The sequence below is a fragment of the Lonchura striata genome, chromosome 36 (assembly GCF_050655825.1).
Source record: "Lonchura striata isolate lonStrDom1 chromosome 36, ASM5065582v1, whole genome shotgun sequence".
NCBI classification, from domain to species: domain Eukaryota; kingdom Metazoa; phylum Chordata; class Aves; order Passeriformes; family Estrildidae; genus Lonchura; species Lonchura striata.
Genome location: NC_140738.1, coordinates 6,926,691 through 6,942,934, shown reverse-complemented (window position 1 = coordinate 6,942,934; position 16,244 = coordinate 6,926,691). Strand labels below are relative to the sequence as shown.

Sequence of the window (16,244 nt, the reverse complement as noted above, 5' to 3'; positions counted from 1 at the left end):
GCCCAGCACCTTGGGGACAAGATATTATCAACAAAACTCTTCATGCCAGCAGAGACAAGGCAGGGGCAGAGGAAAAGGGAGAGCCAGGCCCAGGGGACAGGGCTGCCATGGTGATGGCTGTGAGGTCACTGCCCCTGCAGCAGCCTGGCTGCCCTCAGCAGACATTCTGGCCAGAATTGTTGTGAGGGCACCCAGCACATCCGAGAACCCACACAACAGGAATTCCATCCTTGGGGAGGGGATTTCACTGGGTCAGGTTGCACACACGCCCTGATTTTTGAGCATTTCTAGGATGGGAAATCCACTTCTATAGAAAAACAGTTGCTGTTTCATGCCACTCTCATCACTGTAAAATATTTCCTCCTTCTAACAAATTTAAATCCACTCTTGTTCAGTTTAGAGATATTGACCATTATTCTGTCACTGCTAGACTTGGGAGAAAATAACTTTGATAACTATTTTTCCATTTTTACAGACCTTGGGGAGGACCCAAATATCTCCCAAGATGGGGTTTGAAGGCTTCATCACATAACGAGCAGGTAGAGGCTGCAGGCTCTGGGCTCAGTTGTATGCAGACTGAGGACAGAACAGGAGTAGCCTGGGAAGGATTGAAGGGTGGTTCCACAGATGCTGGAGTTTTATTTCATTGCATAAAACAGCCGGAGAAAGAAATAATGGCACCAAAGGTGTAGAGTGCCCCTGCCCAATGAGGCGGGGATTTTACCCAGACACAGCATCCGGCGAGAGTATGACTTAAAGAAGATTCCACCCCTCCATGCTGTGAGGTGTGCCCTGAAAGCCCAGGAAAAGACACTCCACCCTATCTGATCAAATTAGGAATGGGCCCAGAATGTTCTTTTTCTGTACCCTTATTGTCTAAAATTGTGCTGCAATGTCCCCACTGTAGTTTTTTCCATTGATTGTCCTCCTCGATCCACCCCTTTGCAGTCTCCTTCTCTTAATATTGCACCTTGATCCTAAACTCCACCCCTACCCTGTAATATAAAAATGTTGACCCTACCACCTTGTTTCTTGTGTTGATCCCTGGGAAAATGAAGAATCCTCGGTTTTCTACACCAAGACCTGTCCTGTTGCCTTCCTTTCCCTGTTGGTCATTGGTGTCTGCCTGAGGTCTGAGACTCTGGGGCCTGGGGCAGTTGTTGTGCCTTTTGCTGTAGCAGAACACAACAGTGCTTTCCTCCCTATGGAAAAAATAACCGTCCTTATCTATGCAGAAATGGCTGAAATTTGGCTTCCACCTCCCAAATTCCCTATATCCAAGGGTTGCTTTCAGACAAAAGCTACCAGGAAAGCGAGGTCTGGCTGCCCTTGGCCTCTGATGTCTGCCTTGCATCTGCCCCTCAAACACCGGTGTTCTGTCCTTTCCTTCCTATGGAAAAGAACCATCCTCCTCCAAGTGTCCATGACTGAAATTGGGATTCCACCTCTAAAATTACCTATATCCAAGGATTGCTCCCAGCCAAAATCTGCCAGTACTGTCAAGTTTGGCTCCACTTGGCCTCTGGTGGCTGCCTCTGCCACACTGGGGCTCGGTTCTTCCCTTCCCATGGAGATCACTGTGACACTGTGGGCACCTCATGGAACCAGGGGGATCATTGTGGCACCACTGGAGCCCATGGAACCAAGGGGCCATGGTGACACCGTGGGGCTTCATGGACCCAGAGACCATTATGACTCTGTGGGGCCTGATGGAACCATGGAGACCATTGGGACCCTTCAGGAACTGGTGTCACCAAGGGGGCATTGTGACACCTCAGGGCCTCCTGGAAGCCAGGGACCATTGGGACACTGTGGGGCCCCATGGGATAGGAGAACATGGACCAGGTCTGGCTGGCTTGGCCTCCCAGGGGCCACCTGACAGGTCTGGCTGATCTTGGAATGCCAAGGGCTGCCTCTCATCAGCTCCTGGAGCACTGGTGCTCTGTGATTTCCTTGCTATGGAAAAAGCCGTCCCTCTTTTCAGATGCCCATTGTCAAAACTTGTATTCTCCCTAAAAAATTTCCTATTTGTATGGGTATCTCTCAGAACAAAACCTGGCATCTATGGCTGGTCTTTGCCTCTGCTTGTCACCTCACATCTGCTCCTGAAACACTGAGGCTCTGTTCCTTCCTTTTGATGGACAAAAACCAACCATCTTGCCAAGAAACCATGGCCAAAATTAGAATTTGGCCTCTCAAATTCCATATATCCAAGGATTGCTCCCTGGCAAAAGTAGCCGGGACAGACAGGTCAGGCTGGCCCTGTCCTCTGATGATTTTCTTAGACTCTGAGCTGAATGTTTTCATTTGAAAACACCTTCGAGAGGGTCCAGAGATCTTCCAAGGACGGGTTCTGAGGCCTCGGGCACAGGACCACTACATATGGACAAAGGAGCTCTGAGCTCTGTGCTGCTGTGGTGGTTTTGCATCACAGAAGTGATGTCCTGAGAGAAGCTGCTAGCAGTTTCCTCTGTGTCTGACAAAAAACAATCAGTAATTAGCTTTGAGAATGGACAATCAGTTAAACTTAAGGAACTAAGGAATGCCTCTGTGCAGACACAAGTTAAAGGACGAGAAAGCCTGGCTGGGTCTCTTTCCCTTCTGGCCATAAAGAGGTGCCAGGGCCGGCCCAGCCCCATCTCAGCCTTCTGGCCTGGCTGCTGAGATCCTGGCCCTGCCCCAGCGCGGCCCAGCCTGACACAGCCCCAGCGCAGCCGCTGCAGAAACCTCCATGGCAAAACAGCTCCGGCCGCAAGCACCGAGCCCAGCCGGGCTCACAGAACCATCTGCAGCCCCGGGAGATATTGACTCTGCCAGTGCTGCCATCCTCCCTCCAGAGAGAGAAAAGGACACAGGGCAGGCACACAGAGGAACAACATGGACACACCGAGGGCAGGGAAGGGGAAGTTGAGTCCCAGATGGGAGGGATGAGGAGATGCCTTGATCTTGGGGTTGCAATCCTCTGGTAAAGCTGTGGAGAAAGATGTCATTGATACATCAGACTCTCTTTTTCCCTGTAAGGCATTGAAAAGTATGGGGCGATGACTTGTTCAGCAAAGGCCTCCATGCTAAAGTAAACAAAATTTGCAGTAGCTGTGATCTCCTGTGAGAGGTTTGAACAGAGAAAGGGAGAACAGTGATGAGACCCTGTGCCCTCAGGGAGAGAAGAAGACCTCTGTTCCCAGAGATGAAGATGATTTCAGAAATAGATGAAGAGAACCTTTGCTCTTAAACAGCTCTTCTTGAAACTAATATCCCATAACTTGGCATTGCCCATAAGTACAGCTCTGGGAAAAGGTGGGAAAAGCTGGGAGGGAGTTCACAATTGCAGATTTCTCCAGGCAGCTGCTATTTGTGGAAATGAAAAGCCATGATATAACCGTGTTCTTGTGGAGAAGTCTCCATAACATTAACAAGAAGAACTTCTCTCCCTAAGTGAAATGAAGAAAGACTATTTTAGAGGTGGCAAACCAACTGAAAATTTTAGGTTTTTTCTATTTACATTGTCAGGTTTTATGGAGAGAGGAAGTGTTCTGAAAGTTTTGTTCTAATTCTTATCACTCTTTCTTTAGTCATTGTTATTAAAATTTTATTTATACCCTTTTAAAATTTTGTGACCACTTTGCCTTTCTCCTAATCCTATCTCACAGCAGGAAATGAGTAAGTATACTCTAGTGAGTGCACTGGTAATTAGCCAACACTGAACCCACCACACTAATTGAAGCATTGGCCGAGAAATCTCAAAATGGTGAACCAAAACCACTACAGAAACTTCCTGACAAACTGCACGAGAGCAGAGAGAAATTGAGGCAGACCCATGGTTTGTCAGGACTTGCTTGATCCTAATGAGCCCTGTGGTGCATTTGGAGCTGAGCCTTGGAACCTCAGGGCCTGAGAGGAGATTGCACAAACCTTTCCCGAAGTCAAAGTCAGAGGAAAACCCCAAGGTGGTTGGAGTCTAAAGCATTAATGAGACCCACAAAGGTCCATCTATACCACAGGCCCTTCATGGAGTCCTTGGAGGAGAGAACTGGAGGCCAGAATAGCACAAAAGCCTCTCAGAGACTGCAAATAGCACAAAGAACTCTCAATGTGGATAGGAAAATCCAAAGTACCTTACAAAAGTTAAGAATCTCAAAGTATTCATGAGCCCCACTGAGTGTCAGTACAAAGCTCTCAAGGGACACATTAAAGCAGATTATTGGGGCCATGATTACACAAACGTCTCACAGAGTGGATCAAAAGGCAAACACAAAGTACCTTAATAAAACTGAAGTACCGTGAAGCATTAATGGGCCCCACTGAGTGTTGTTCCTGACAAAGCCTCTCCAGGAAGTAATTAAAGCAGAATATTGGAAGCCATGATTGCAGAAAGCTCTCAGAGACTCCAAGGCAAAAGCCAAAGCCAAAGTCCTTTGAAAAACCTGCAGTCCCTGGGAGCATGAAGGAGCCCACAAGGCCATTCCTGACCAAGGCTCCCCAGGGACTCCTTCCAGCAGATCCTTGAGGCCACTGGGATGTGGGCTAGGGGGGGATGCTGAGGGCAGGACCAGGGGCTGACAGTGCCCAGCCTGGCTGGGGCTGTGCCAGGAGGCCCCAGGGCCTCAGGACAAGGTGTCTCCTCACAGCCCTTGGTGGCACAGACCCTGCTGTGCCCCAGGGCACCAAGACTTGGCTTCTCTTTATCCCCACCTGGCATCAGTGCCTCCAGTTCTCTGCTCTGCCTGGGGCCTGGGGACACTTTCTCAGTTGTGTCCCTCAGTGGGACCCATTAAAAGTCCAAGAAACTTTGGAGTTGGATTCTGACTTGGAGTTCTGGAGAGGTTTCTGCAGCTCCCTCTCAGGGCCTGATGTTCAGGGCCTGAGCACAAAGCCGCAGAGGGTCATTAAAGTCCTTGTGCTGTGTCTGTGCTGCTGAGCTGTGCCGGGCTCCTGGCACAGAGGGTGATCCTGGTAACCAAGCAGAGCTTCAAAAGCACATTTCTCTTGCTGAGCAGCTCTTCTCCCAGCCCAGCAGGGCTGGGGCACTGCCTGCAGCCAGCCCGGGCACAGCACAGAGGCACAGAGAGCTTCAATCAGTCAGGGCTGGGAAGGGGCTGAGAAGTGCCTGGGGCAGAATCACTGCCAGCCCTTGGCACAGGAACCTCTGGCTGCAGGACAATGCAGCTGCAGCTCCTGGAGAGATCTCCTAAAGCTGGAACATCCCAATGCCCACAGAGCCTGTGAGTGCATTCTCTGCTCATCTCCTGTGCAGAGCAGCCAGGGGTGCCCAGGGCTGTCCTGCAGAGCAGGGTCCTGCAGCCCAGGGCGCTGTGCTGGGCCAGGGACTCTGCTGCCTGCCAGGGACAGCTCTCAGCCGGCCCTGGAGCTGCTCCCAGCGCTGGCCAGGAGCTGTGGGGGGAAGGAGCCACCCTGAGCAGGGCAGGTGCTGCTGCTGAGAGGGGCTGGCTGGGGCAGGGCTGCTCCCAGCTCCAGATCAGCCTGGGCACAGCTCCGGAGGACACTTCCCAAAGAAGGTAAGTTTGGGATTGCTGTAAATATCAGGAGCTTTCCTGAGAGTGTTTTCAATTTCCTGTTTGGAGCAGGATGGGAAAGACAAGGCTGCTGACAAAGATTTTTGCTATTTATACATTTTTCATATAGCCATAGCTCTGTAAAGAACTATTATATACTTATAAAATTATAATCTTTGCTTTACTCTATTAAACTCTTAATTAACACTATTAAATCACTATTATATAGTTCTATCACTATAATCCCTAATTAACTCTACTACATTTCTTAAACTTTCTCTTAGATTTTATAACAATAAGTTGACTGTCTAAGTATATTCCTGAAATACTGTATAGTCTTATTATCAGGAAGCAGACCTGAAAGAAGAACATTTTGCGTTTTGACCGGAATGTGAGCAGTCATAACAAAAATTGGGGCAAGGAAGCCCTTGGATGTATACCACAATGGGTTGACCTATTGATGGGCTACTGGGGTAACAGAATCTTCTATTGGATGCCCCTCTTAAGTATCCTAATTAATTAACCTTAATAAATTGTTGAAATCAGGGGCTGGGTGTGCCCCATCCCCACTGGGAGACCTGGAAGCTTACAATAAATTTCTGGTTTTTACCTTACTGTTCTAACACTGTTGCAAAGAGTTTTTTTTTCTCTTTTGATTACAGACACAGGTGGATGAGAGAAGCAGAGCAAGAATTGTAATCCCAGGATGAAAGAATATTCTGAGTTTAAAGAGACACACAGGATCATCAAAGGAATGTTTGAACATTTACAGAGACTCCAGAACTGTGACTTTGGCTGGTCAGTCTCACGGCACCTCTCAGGAGGGGATGTCCAGGCCCAGGGAGATGCTCAGGGAAGCAGAGGGGGCTGAGCAGAGCAGTGCTGGGGGAACAAACCCATCCAGACCCTCACCTTCCCTCAGCCACAGGGAATCCTTTGCCTCTCTCATCTCTCAGTGGCAAACACTGAGTGCAGCAGTAATGCTGGGGAGTTCTGAACTGAGAGAGCCAGCAATGATGTGGGGGTAGGAAAATAATTCCTAAAATCAGTTCCTGCCATCCTTTAGACCTGGAAGTGCAGATTGTACCAATCCTTTCTTCATTAAGAGTGATTCCCCTGACAAATCCTGAATATCCAAACTTGTCCCTCTGCCACAGGGCCACAAACCCAGGGCAGCAGGGCAGGGATGGCTCCTTGAGATCCCCCACACATAGATGGGTGAAGGTTTTCCCAGAGCAGGAACCAGGGCCATTCCCTGCAGCAGGACAGGCTGCAGGGAATGGCCCAGGTTTGGCTCCAAGCAGCCTCTCCTGACTTGTCCCTGTCCTTTCTCCATGAACAGGTGCCCATGTGCAGCCACAGCAAATGTCCAACAGCAGATCCATCAGCCACTTCCTCCTGCTGGCACTGGCAGACACGCGGCAGCTGCAGCTCCTGCACTTCTGCCTCTTCCTGGGCATCTCCCTGGCTGCCCTCCTGGGCAACGGCCTCATCATCAGCGCCGTAGCCTGCGGCCACCACCTGCACACGCCCATGTTCTTCTTCCTGCTCAACCTGGCCCTCAGCGACCTGGGCTCCATCTGCACCACTGTCCCCAAAGCCATGCACAATTCCCTCTGGGACACCAGGAACATCTCCTACTCAGGATGTGCTGCCCAGCTATTTTTTTTTGCCTTCTTCATCTCAGGAGGGTTTTGCCTCCTGACCATCATGTGCTACGACCGCTACGTGTCCATCTGCAAACCCCTGCACTACGGGACCCTCCTGGGCAGCAGAGCTTGTGCCCACATGGCAGCAGCTGCCTGGGCCAGTGCCTTTCTCAATGCTCTGATGCACACAGCCAATACATTTTCCCTGCCCCTGTGCCATGGCAATACCCTGGGCCAGTTCTTCTGTGAAATCCCACAGATCCTCAAGCTCTCCTGCTCCAAATCCTATCTCAGGGAACTTGGGCTCATTGCAGTTAATGCCTGTTTAGGATTTGGATGTTTTGTGTTCATTGTTTTCTCCTATGTGCAGATATTGAGGGCTGTGCTGAGGATCCCCTCTGAGCAGGGACGGCACAAAGCCTTTTCCACCTGCCTCCCTCACCTGGCCGTGGTCTCTCTGTTTCTCAGCACTCTAATATTTGCTCACCTGAAGCTCCCCTCCATCTCCTCCCCATCCCTGGATCTGGCCCTGTCAGTTCTGTACTCAGTGGTGCCTCCAGCCCTGAACCCTCTCATCTACAGTCTGAGGAACCAGGAGCTCAAGGCTGCAGTGTGGAAACTGATGACTGGATGCTTTCAGGAACATTAAACTGCTGCCCAATTTCTACAAATCAATTGTAATAAAAATAATCTGTGATACTTCCTGTTAGTTTGGTTCTGAATTGTTTTTTGTTTGTTTTGGTTTTTTCATATTTCCACAATAAATATCATTGTTTGTGCCATTTCTCATTTTTGGTGGTTCTAAATGTACTAAATGATGTCCCGGCAAATTTTTCTGCAGAGATGCCCTTTTGTTTGCCTTCTCTGGAGTTGCAGCAGCAGTGTCTGTGTGCAGAGCTGGGGCAGATCAGTGCTGGCACAGCAGCTGTGCCCAGGAGCAGCAGCACTTGGTGCTGCCAGTGCTGCTCCCGTGGCCCTGCCCCGCTGCCCTGGTGGCCCTGGTGTTGCTGCAGGGCCTGAGTGCTCTCGGGGCCGGGCACAGTCCTGTGGGTGGCAGTGCCGGGGCTGCAGCAGGGACAGGCCATGGGCACTGCTGGGGCAGCGCTGACGCCTCAGGCCAGGGCCTGGGGGCTCCAGGCTCCTTGCCCAGGCTCTCTCAAGAACACGGCCAGGCCAATGCTCAGCACAGAAAACCCCCGTGAGCAGCCCCAGGCTGGCCGTGGGCAGGCTGGGGGCAAACAGCATGGCTGGTGCTCTGCAAGGGCCCTGGGGGAGACGGGAAGGAGCAGCAGAGCAGGGGCTGATCCATCCCCAGTGCGCTGCACAGCCCAGGGCAGCGTCCCAGAGCGTCCTCATGGAGCTGCCAACAACATCCCCCCTCTGCAGCCCTGGCCTCTCCCCCAGCTCACAGAGGTGCCGCATCCTTGCAGGCACAGACACGGCAGCACTGGCTCAGTAGCCCCTGTTTGCATTGCACACAGCAGGCAGGAGCACCCCCATGCTGGGTCTGTGGGGACATGAACCTGAGGCAGCACAAATGCCATCAGCCCCTGGGGCCAGGAAGGGCTGGGGGATGCCAGGGAAACCACTCAGCTTTGTCCTGGCCTCTGCAGTCAGCCAGAAAGTTTGTTCCCATCAGCTGGGAGTTTCCTGTCCCACTGCAGAAGCTGCTGCTCAGAGCCAGGGCTGCCTGGCAGCCACCCCCAAAATTCCTTGAGCATCTCCTTGGCTTCACCTTTGTTTTCTTTCCTCTTCCTGCTACAGATTTCTTCCTGTTGCCCACCCCTGTTCCCTCCCCTGCACACAGCCCATCCCTGTTTGCCCTTTCGTCTCTGGCCCCACTCCCCATTGCAGTTCCTGACTTGGCACCATGGGAACGTCCCTTGGGGAGCAGGATCATCCCACAAGTGCTGCAGGAATTGTCTGCAGGCTCCTGCAGTGCCTGGTGCTGCTCCCTTGCCAGAGGCACCCCAGGCCAGGGGGGCACATCTGGGTTGCTGTGTCTGGCTGTGGGGCTCCCTGTTCTGGGCAGTGAGGAGGAGCTGCAGAGGCTCTGCAGGACTGACAGGATGGGCTTTGGGGCTGTGAGGAGAAGCTGAGGGACCTGGGCTGCTGGAGCTTCTGAAGAGGAGGCCCAGGGCTCCTCCTGCAACTGCTCCAAGGGTGGTTTCAGAGAATCCTAGAATCAGCAAGGTTGGAAAAGACCTTGGAGACCATCAAATCCCACCTGTGCCCTGACATCACCTTGTGTCCCCTGAGCTTCTTCTTCTCCAGGGTCAACAACCCCAGCTCCCTCAGCTGCTCCTCACAGGACTTCTGCCCCAGACCCCTCACCAGCCTTGTTGCCCTTCTCTGGACATGCTCCAGCCCTTCCATGTCCTTCCTACATTGGTGGGGCCCAGAACTGGAAACAGCACTTAAGGTGCTGCCCAGCCAGTGCCAAGCACAGGGGAAGAATCACTGCCCTTCTCCTGCTGGCCACACCATTCCTGATCCCGGCCAGGAGCCATTGGCCTTCTTGGCCACCTGGGCACACTGCTGGCTCATGTCCAGCCTGCTGTCCATCAGTCCCTGCAGGTCCCTTTCTGCCTGGCTGCTGTCCAGCCCCTCTGCCCCCAGCCTGTAGCACTGCAGGGGTTGTTGTGACCAAAGTGCAGGACCCGGCACTTGGACTTGTTAAACCTCACCTTGTTGGATTTGGGCCCTGGATCCAGCCTGTCCAAGGCCCTGTGCAGAGCCCTCCTACCCTCTAGCAGCTCCACGCTCCCAGACAACTTGGTGTCACCATGTTTCCATGGGGCGCCAGAGTGTCCCAATGGTCTCCATGATTCCATGAGTCCTCCCAGTGCCACAATGTCCCTTTGGTTCCATGGGACTCCTTGGTGTCACAAAGTCCCTTATATCCTTGGGCCCTGCAGTGGCACAATGGTCCCTTGGTTCCACAAGACCCTGCAGGGTCACAGTGGCCTCTGTGGTCCCACCAGGGCCCAGACTGTCACAATGCACTCCTTGCTCCCATTCAGCCCCACAGTGTCACAGTGGCCCCGTGGCTCTGTGGTGCCATGTCACACACAGTGTCACCATGGTCTTCTCAGTGCCACCAGGCCCCGCAGTGTCACAATGGCCCCTTGCTTCCCCAGGGCCGTGCACTGTCACAATCAACAGAGAATCAGCCAGGCTTTTTCCAAAGATCTTGGAGAGCATCAAGTCCAACCTGGGACCCAACACCACCTTGTCACCCAGACCATGGCACTGAGTGCCACATCCAGTCTTTCCTTAAACACTTCCAGAGACAGTGACACACCCAACTTCCCGGGCAGCCCATTCCAATGCCAAATCACCCTTTGTGTGAAGAATATTTCCTGATGTCCAGGTTAAATGTCCCCTGGTGCAGCTGAAGGCTGTGTCCTCTTGTCCTGTCACTGTTCCCTGGGAAAAGAGCCTTACTCCCACCTGGCTGCACTTTTCTGTCAGGGAGTTGTAGAAAGTGATGGGGTCTCCCCTGAGCTTTCTCTTTTCCAGGATCAACAACCCCAGTTCCTCAGCAACCCTTCACAGGACTTGTGCTCCAGACCCCTCACCAGCCTTGCTGCCCTTCTCTGGACAAACTCCAGGCCCTCCATGTTCCCCCTAAACTGGTGGCTCAGAACTGCACACAGCACTCGAGGTGCTGACAACCAGTTCCCAGCACAGGGGACGAATCACTGTCCTGCTCCTGTTGGCCACACCATTCCTGATCCGTAGGAGTGCCAGGGGTTTGATGGGAGAAATGGTGGGGAGGGAGTGGGGACAAAGTCTGATTGATTGTCAGCCATGAAGGGTCTTGATTTTCATATCTGTTCAGATTGCATTAGAAGGTGCTGGGGTAAATATCAATTGGACATTGCAGATATCAATCTAGAAACAGGAAAAGAAATTTCAACAGGACAAAACAATTTTCTCTGCATTGTTTTCAATATCATATATTCACTCTGAATACACTTGTGAAATCTGTCTAATTAAGCACAGAAGAATTAAAATCTTCAATTATTCCCAGAGGTTTTTCTTGTTTGGGCATTTTGAACAAAGGTTTATGAGTATTTGTCACTGAATTCCTGAGCTGAAGAGCTCAAGAAAGAAGAGGCCTCTAGACTAGTATAACTGATCAGCAACCTCTAAGTGGCTGAGGATCCATCCCCATCAGAGCAGCCTCTCCCTCTTCCTTCAGGTGTTTCCAGCTCTCCTGTTTAAATGGACATGTCTAAGGACATCTCTTCACTAGACAAGCTGGATCTACATCCTTCCTTTTGCTCCCAGATTTCCTACTCCAGGTGCTCTCTGGTCACTCAAGTGACTCTTGCCTGATTGGTTTCATGCTTTCAGCTTTAGGAAGTTGTCCACTTCTTCCAAAGTCCAAATAAATATCACATTAGTCAACACCTTACTAATGGTTATATCTATCACAAAATTACACTTTCTTATGTCTTTGTCTAAAATAGTTCCTGTACAGAAATCCCTTGGGCATGAGAGACATGTCAGATGCTGCTGGGACATCCCAGAGAGCTGAGGGAAAGAGCTGTGATGGTTATTAAACTGTTCAAATGTTCAACTTGTGTTTGTTGGCAAGAAACCTTTCTGTGCCTCTGAGTGTCACCAGTCCCTGAGCCCAAAGGACACAAACCTGATGAGTTGTGGTTCCCACTGCAGGAGCACTTGGACCTTGGCTCTGCACAAGAGAGCTCTTCATCCACTTTCCCTCTTTTCCTCCCTCTGGGCATGGAGGCAGCTCCTGCCTCCAGCCTGTGACTCGTGTGTGCAAAGAGCAAATCTGTGCAGAATCAGGGCAGGGAGGGTTTGGGGGGACCTTGGGATCTGTGCTGGGCACAGAAGGTGTTTTCCATTGCTCTGAGACTGTCTGCTGTGCACAGTGGATTTAATAGCCAGCAGAGGAATGACTTTTGCATTTCATGAAGCTGTGCCTTCCCTTGGCTTTGCTGGCTGGCAATAAATGAACATCCCTCTGTGTCTGGGGCAGCTCCTTCTCCAAGGAAAGCAGGTGGGAGCTGGAGCCAAGGAGCTGAAACCTGCAGGTGCAGCCTGGGCTGGAGGGAGCTCAGATTTGCACAAGGCTGCTCTGAGTGCCAGGGCTTGGGTGGGGGAAATGGTGGGGTGGGGGTAGGGACAGAGTCTGATGGATTGTCAGCCATAAAGGGTCTTGATTTTCATATCTATTCAAACTGCATGGGGAGGTACTTGGATTCAGTGTCAATAGGAGATTGCACATATCAATGTATTAACCGGGGAAAAAAAGCAAAACAGGAACTAAAAAATCTTTTCTCACTGTCTCTTTATATATAATGCATTCACTTACAATATACTACTGAGATCTGTCTAATGAATCAGAAAAGATTTGAAAACTTAAATTGAATTATTCTCAGAGGTTTGGTTTGTTAATGTGTTCTGAATGTTAATGAGCCCTGGGGCACTGAATTCCTGAACTGAAGAGCTGAAGGCTGAAGAAGCCTCTGGAGCAGTAAAATTCAGCAGCAGCCTCCAAGTTGCTGAGGATGTCAGCAGCCCCCACTGAGGCCATCCCTGCCCAGAGACCCTGGGGGAATGGGCAGACAAGGAGAGCGTCCCTGGGGCTGGGGCAGCAGAACTCAGAGGCACCAGCGGCTCCAGCTGGGAAATGGAGAGTGGGATGGGGCTGTGAAAGCCCTGCCTGGGCTGTGCCAAGCAGGACACACAAGCCCTGACCCCCATCCACTAAAAAACTCTCTCAAGAAGATATTTAAAAGGAATGACAATAATTTGCATCCTCTGAGTTGGATGCACTGGAGCAATACTATCAAGAGATACTCAGGAGCTCTAAACAACAAAACAGCCTTTACTGGGAAATTTAGAAAAATCAGAGAAACTTTGACAAACGTTTTAATACGGCATTCAATCAACAAAAAAAACTTCTTTAACTTGGCCCATTCAACTTCACAAACTCTAACCCTGTTCAATTTTAAGTTAATCAATATTTGCAACAGTACAGAAATAGAAGAAGTAGATACAGAGAGAGAGAAAAATAAGATACAGAGAGAGAAGCACACACTCAGCTACCAGCTCCTGGATTCCAGCAATGTTCAGACGGAAATTCCAAGAGGAGGTAGGGTCAGGATGTGTGCTTGCCTTGTGGTCAGCCTTAAATACCCCTTGGTCCTCCTGGGCCCTTCCCCCAGGTGGGACTTGGGGTCATTTGGTCACTCAGGAGCTGGGCTGGGGCTCCAGAGGTGGCTGTGGAGCATTGCCTGTGCTGTGCCAGGGACTGGCAGACACTGCTGGGCTGGGATAGAGGCTCTGGGGGGATTGGGGTTCCAGGGCAGGGCAGTGCTGGGGTTCCAGGTCAGGGCAAGGCTGGACCTGCCCCTTCCTCCCCCACACTGAAATGTTTCCAGCCAGCAATCTCCTCCAGTCTGTCACAACAGTCAACATTGGTGGTGAAATCCCAATATGGCCTTTGACACCTGCAGGAGAAGGACAGTTCTTTTCTATAGGAAGGAAAGCCCCGAGCCCCAGTGAGAAGAGACCCTGCAGGTGCCAAGCTGTCAGGCAGCCCCTGGAGGTCAAACCAGCCAGACTTGTTCCATGTTCCCTTGGATCCTTGAGACCCCACAGTGTCCCAGTGGTCTCCGTGGTTCCCAGGCCCCACAATGTCAAGTGACTCCTCTGTTCCATGAGGCCCAAAATGTCACGATGGACCTTTGGACCCTGGGGGTTTGCGGTGTCACAATGGTCTCCTTTGTGCTCCACAGGGTCACAATGGAGCACTGATGACACGAGGCCCTGCAGTGTCACAATGGACCTTTGGTTCCCTGCAGCCCTGCAGTGCCACAAAAGCCTCTTGGTTTCATGAGGCCCCACAGTGTCACAATGGTCCTCTTGGTTCTGTGGGGACCTCCAGGGTCACAATGGTCTCACTGGTGCTGTGAGGCCGCACAGTGTCACAATGCTTTGCTTATTCCGTGGGGCCTCATAGTATCCCAATGGTCTCCATGATTCCATGGTGCCCCACAGTGTCACAATGGCCCCTTGGTTCCATGAAGCTGTGAAGTCTCTTAATGGTGTCTCCATGATTCCATGTGGCCTTCCAATGTCACAATGGACCTTTGGCTCCCTGGGGTATCACCATGTCACAACTGTCCCTTGGTCCCATGGCACCCCTCAGTGTCACAATGGTCTCCACGGTTCCATGAGGCCCCACGGTGTCACAATGGTCCCTTGGTCTTACAGGTCCCACAGTGTCACAATGGTCCCTTGGTTCCATGGTGCCCCACAGTGTCACAATGGTCCCTTGGTCTCACAGGCCCCACAGTGTCACAATGGTCCCTTGATTCCATGGTTCCTGTGCTGGTGCATTCCCCCCTCCCCTTCTCAGGCCGCCCTGCCAGCTGAGAAATGCTCGCTGGCCTCGGCCTTGGCCAGCAGCCCCTGGGCTCAGCTCCTCTGGAGCTCAGCACAAACACGCTCTGCTCCAGCACTGCTGCTGCCCAGCCCGCTCCTGGCTGCTTTAGGAGCAGCACTGGGAACTGTTTGTGTTCCCTCGGTGGCACAACATCCCTGTTCTCACCCTGCCAAAGAAAGCTGCTGGTGCCAAGTGCGGCCAGGATGAAACATGGCTGGGACTGCAGCCCCTCTCTTGGGGCCCTACAAACAGCGCTCCAAAAGGAGCCCTTGGAGCTCTCCTGGGCCAGCGATCCCTCTGAGTGGGGCCTCTCCGAGCCGGGAACTCTCCCGTTTGCTGCACTCGGGGATCCCCAACAACGAGGGAGCCTGGGCCGATCCCCCCACTCCTCCAGGCTCAACCCTTCCCTGCTGGGGAGATGCCAAAGCATCCCCAGGGAGCATTTCCCTGCCCTCAGGGGAATTTCTCACAGGTGCCTTGCACTGACTCTCTGTGTCTGTGTGCACACAGGAGTGCCTGTGCTGGGGAAATGTGGCAGGAATGCTGCTCTCTGAGGGGTCTGACTGCCTTGGATAGCTGAGCCAGTCAGGCCTGTAGGTAAGGCTAAATCACGAGGTCTAAGCTAAGTTAAACGCTGCTAAGAGTTGTTCTTTTGCTAAGTTCATATGTTTAATATAAGTTATATGTTAAGTTAAATATTGTTAAATGTTATTCCTGTTTTAAATTGCATAGTTATAGGTTATAAGTTAGGTTAAATACTGTTAAGCTCTGTTCTTTTGCTAAATTGTTAAGTTTAATGTAGAAATTAAGGTAAAGGTATAAGGTAACTCCTATTAGGTTTTAGGTCTGTTAAGGTTTTGGGCCATATTCCTTTTATCCTTGCCCTCATTTTTTTTGTGTCACACACACAGGGACAGTTCTTGGTTCATTTCTGGTTTGATTGCCTGGATTTTGTTTGGTTTTGTTGTTGCTTTGTTTCCTTGCTGTGCCTGAAGTGTCCAGTCAGGAGCAGAGTGACTCTTGCCAAGGAACTTTGTGCTGCTGTCACTTTAATATTAAATCTGGTTTTTGCTGGGGATTTTTTCAGCGCTCTCAAACCCTCATTGGTCACAGGGTGAAGGAGCCCTGGCCCAGGCTCTGGCCCTGGGGGACACGGGGACACTGCCGGGGGGTCCCTGTCCCCCTGTCCCACCCCCACAGCCTTGGCCCCCGTCCCCGTGTCAGGCTCTGGGGTCGATCTCGTGGAACATCCTCTGGGGGAGGCTGCGGCGCCAGGGGCAGGGGGACTTGGGGGCACAGGGGACCCTGCTGTGCACGAGCAGCGTTGGACTTCTCTGGGGGAACTGGGAGGGGGCTAGGGCAGAGTGACCTCCCCGGTGACCTCACACAGCCTCTCAGATGTCACATAGCCATCTCTGTGATGTCACACAGCCCAATCTGTAATGTCATACAGGCCCTGTGATGCTGGGCAGTTCCGGCGCCATCCCAGCAGTGGCCTCTCCCTCCTGCCCTGTCCTCAGCCAGTGCCACCCTTGGGGCTCTGGACTATGACTTCTTCTCCCTGGGCATCCCCTGCTGCCCGCCCAGGTTTTCCCGAGGAGCTGCTGCCCCTGAGCCAGAGGCTCTGCTCTGCTGCCCTGGGTACCCCGGGGC

General features: G+C 51.8%; 1 protein-coding gene across 1 annotated transcript; it reads left to right on the top strand.

Moving 5' to 3' along the window:
* Positions 1-7,046: 7,046 nt before the first annotated feature.
* On the top strand, positions 7,047-8,005 carry LOC146764080 (olfactory receptor 14J1-like). The gene has a single exon (XM_085565445.1). It carries the CDS (start codon positions 7,047-7,049, stop codon positions 7,809-7,811), a length of 765 nt encoding a protein of 254 aa, XP_085421571.1. The 3' UTR covers positions 7,812-8,005.
* Positions 8,006-16,244: the final 8,239 nt, after the last annotated feature.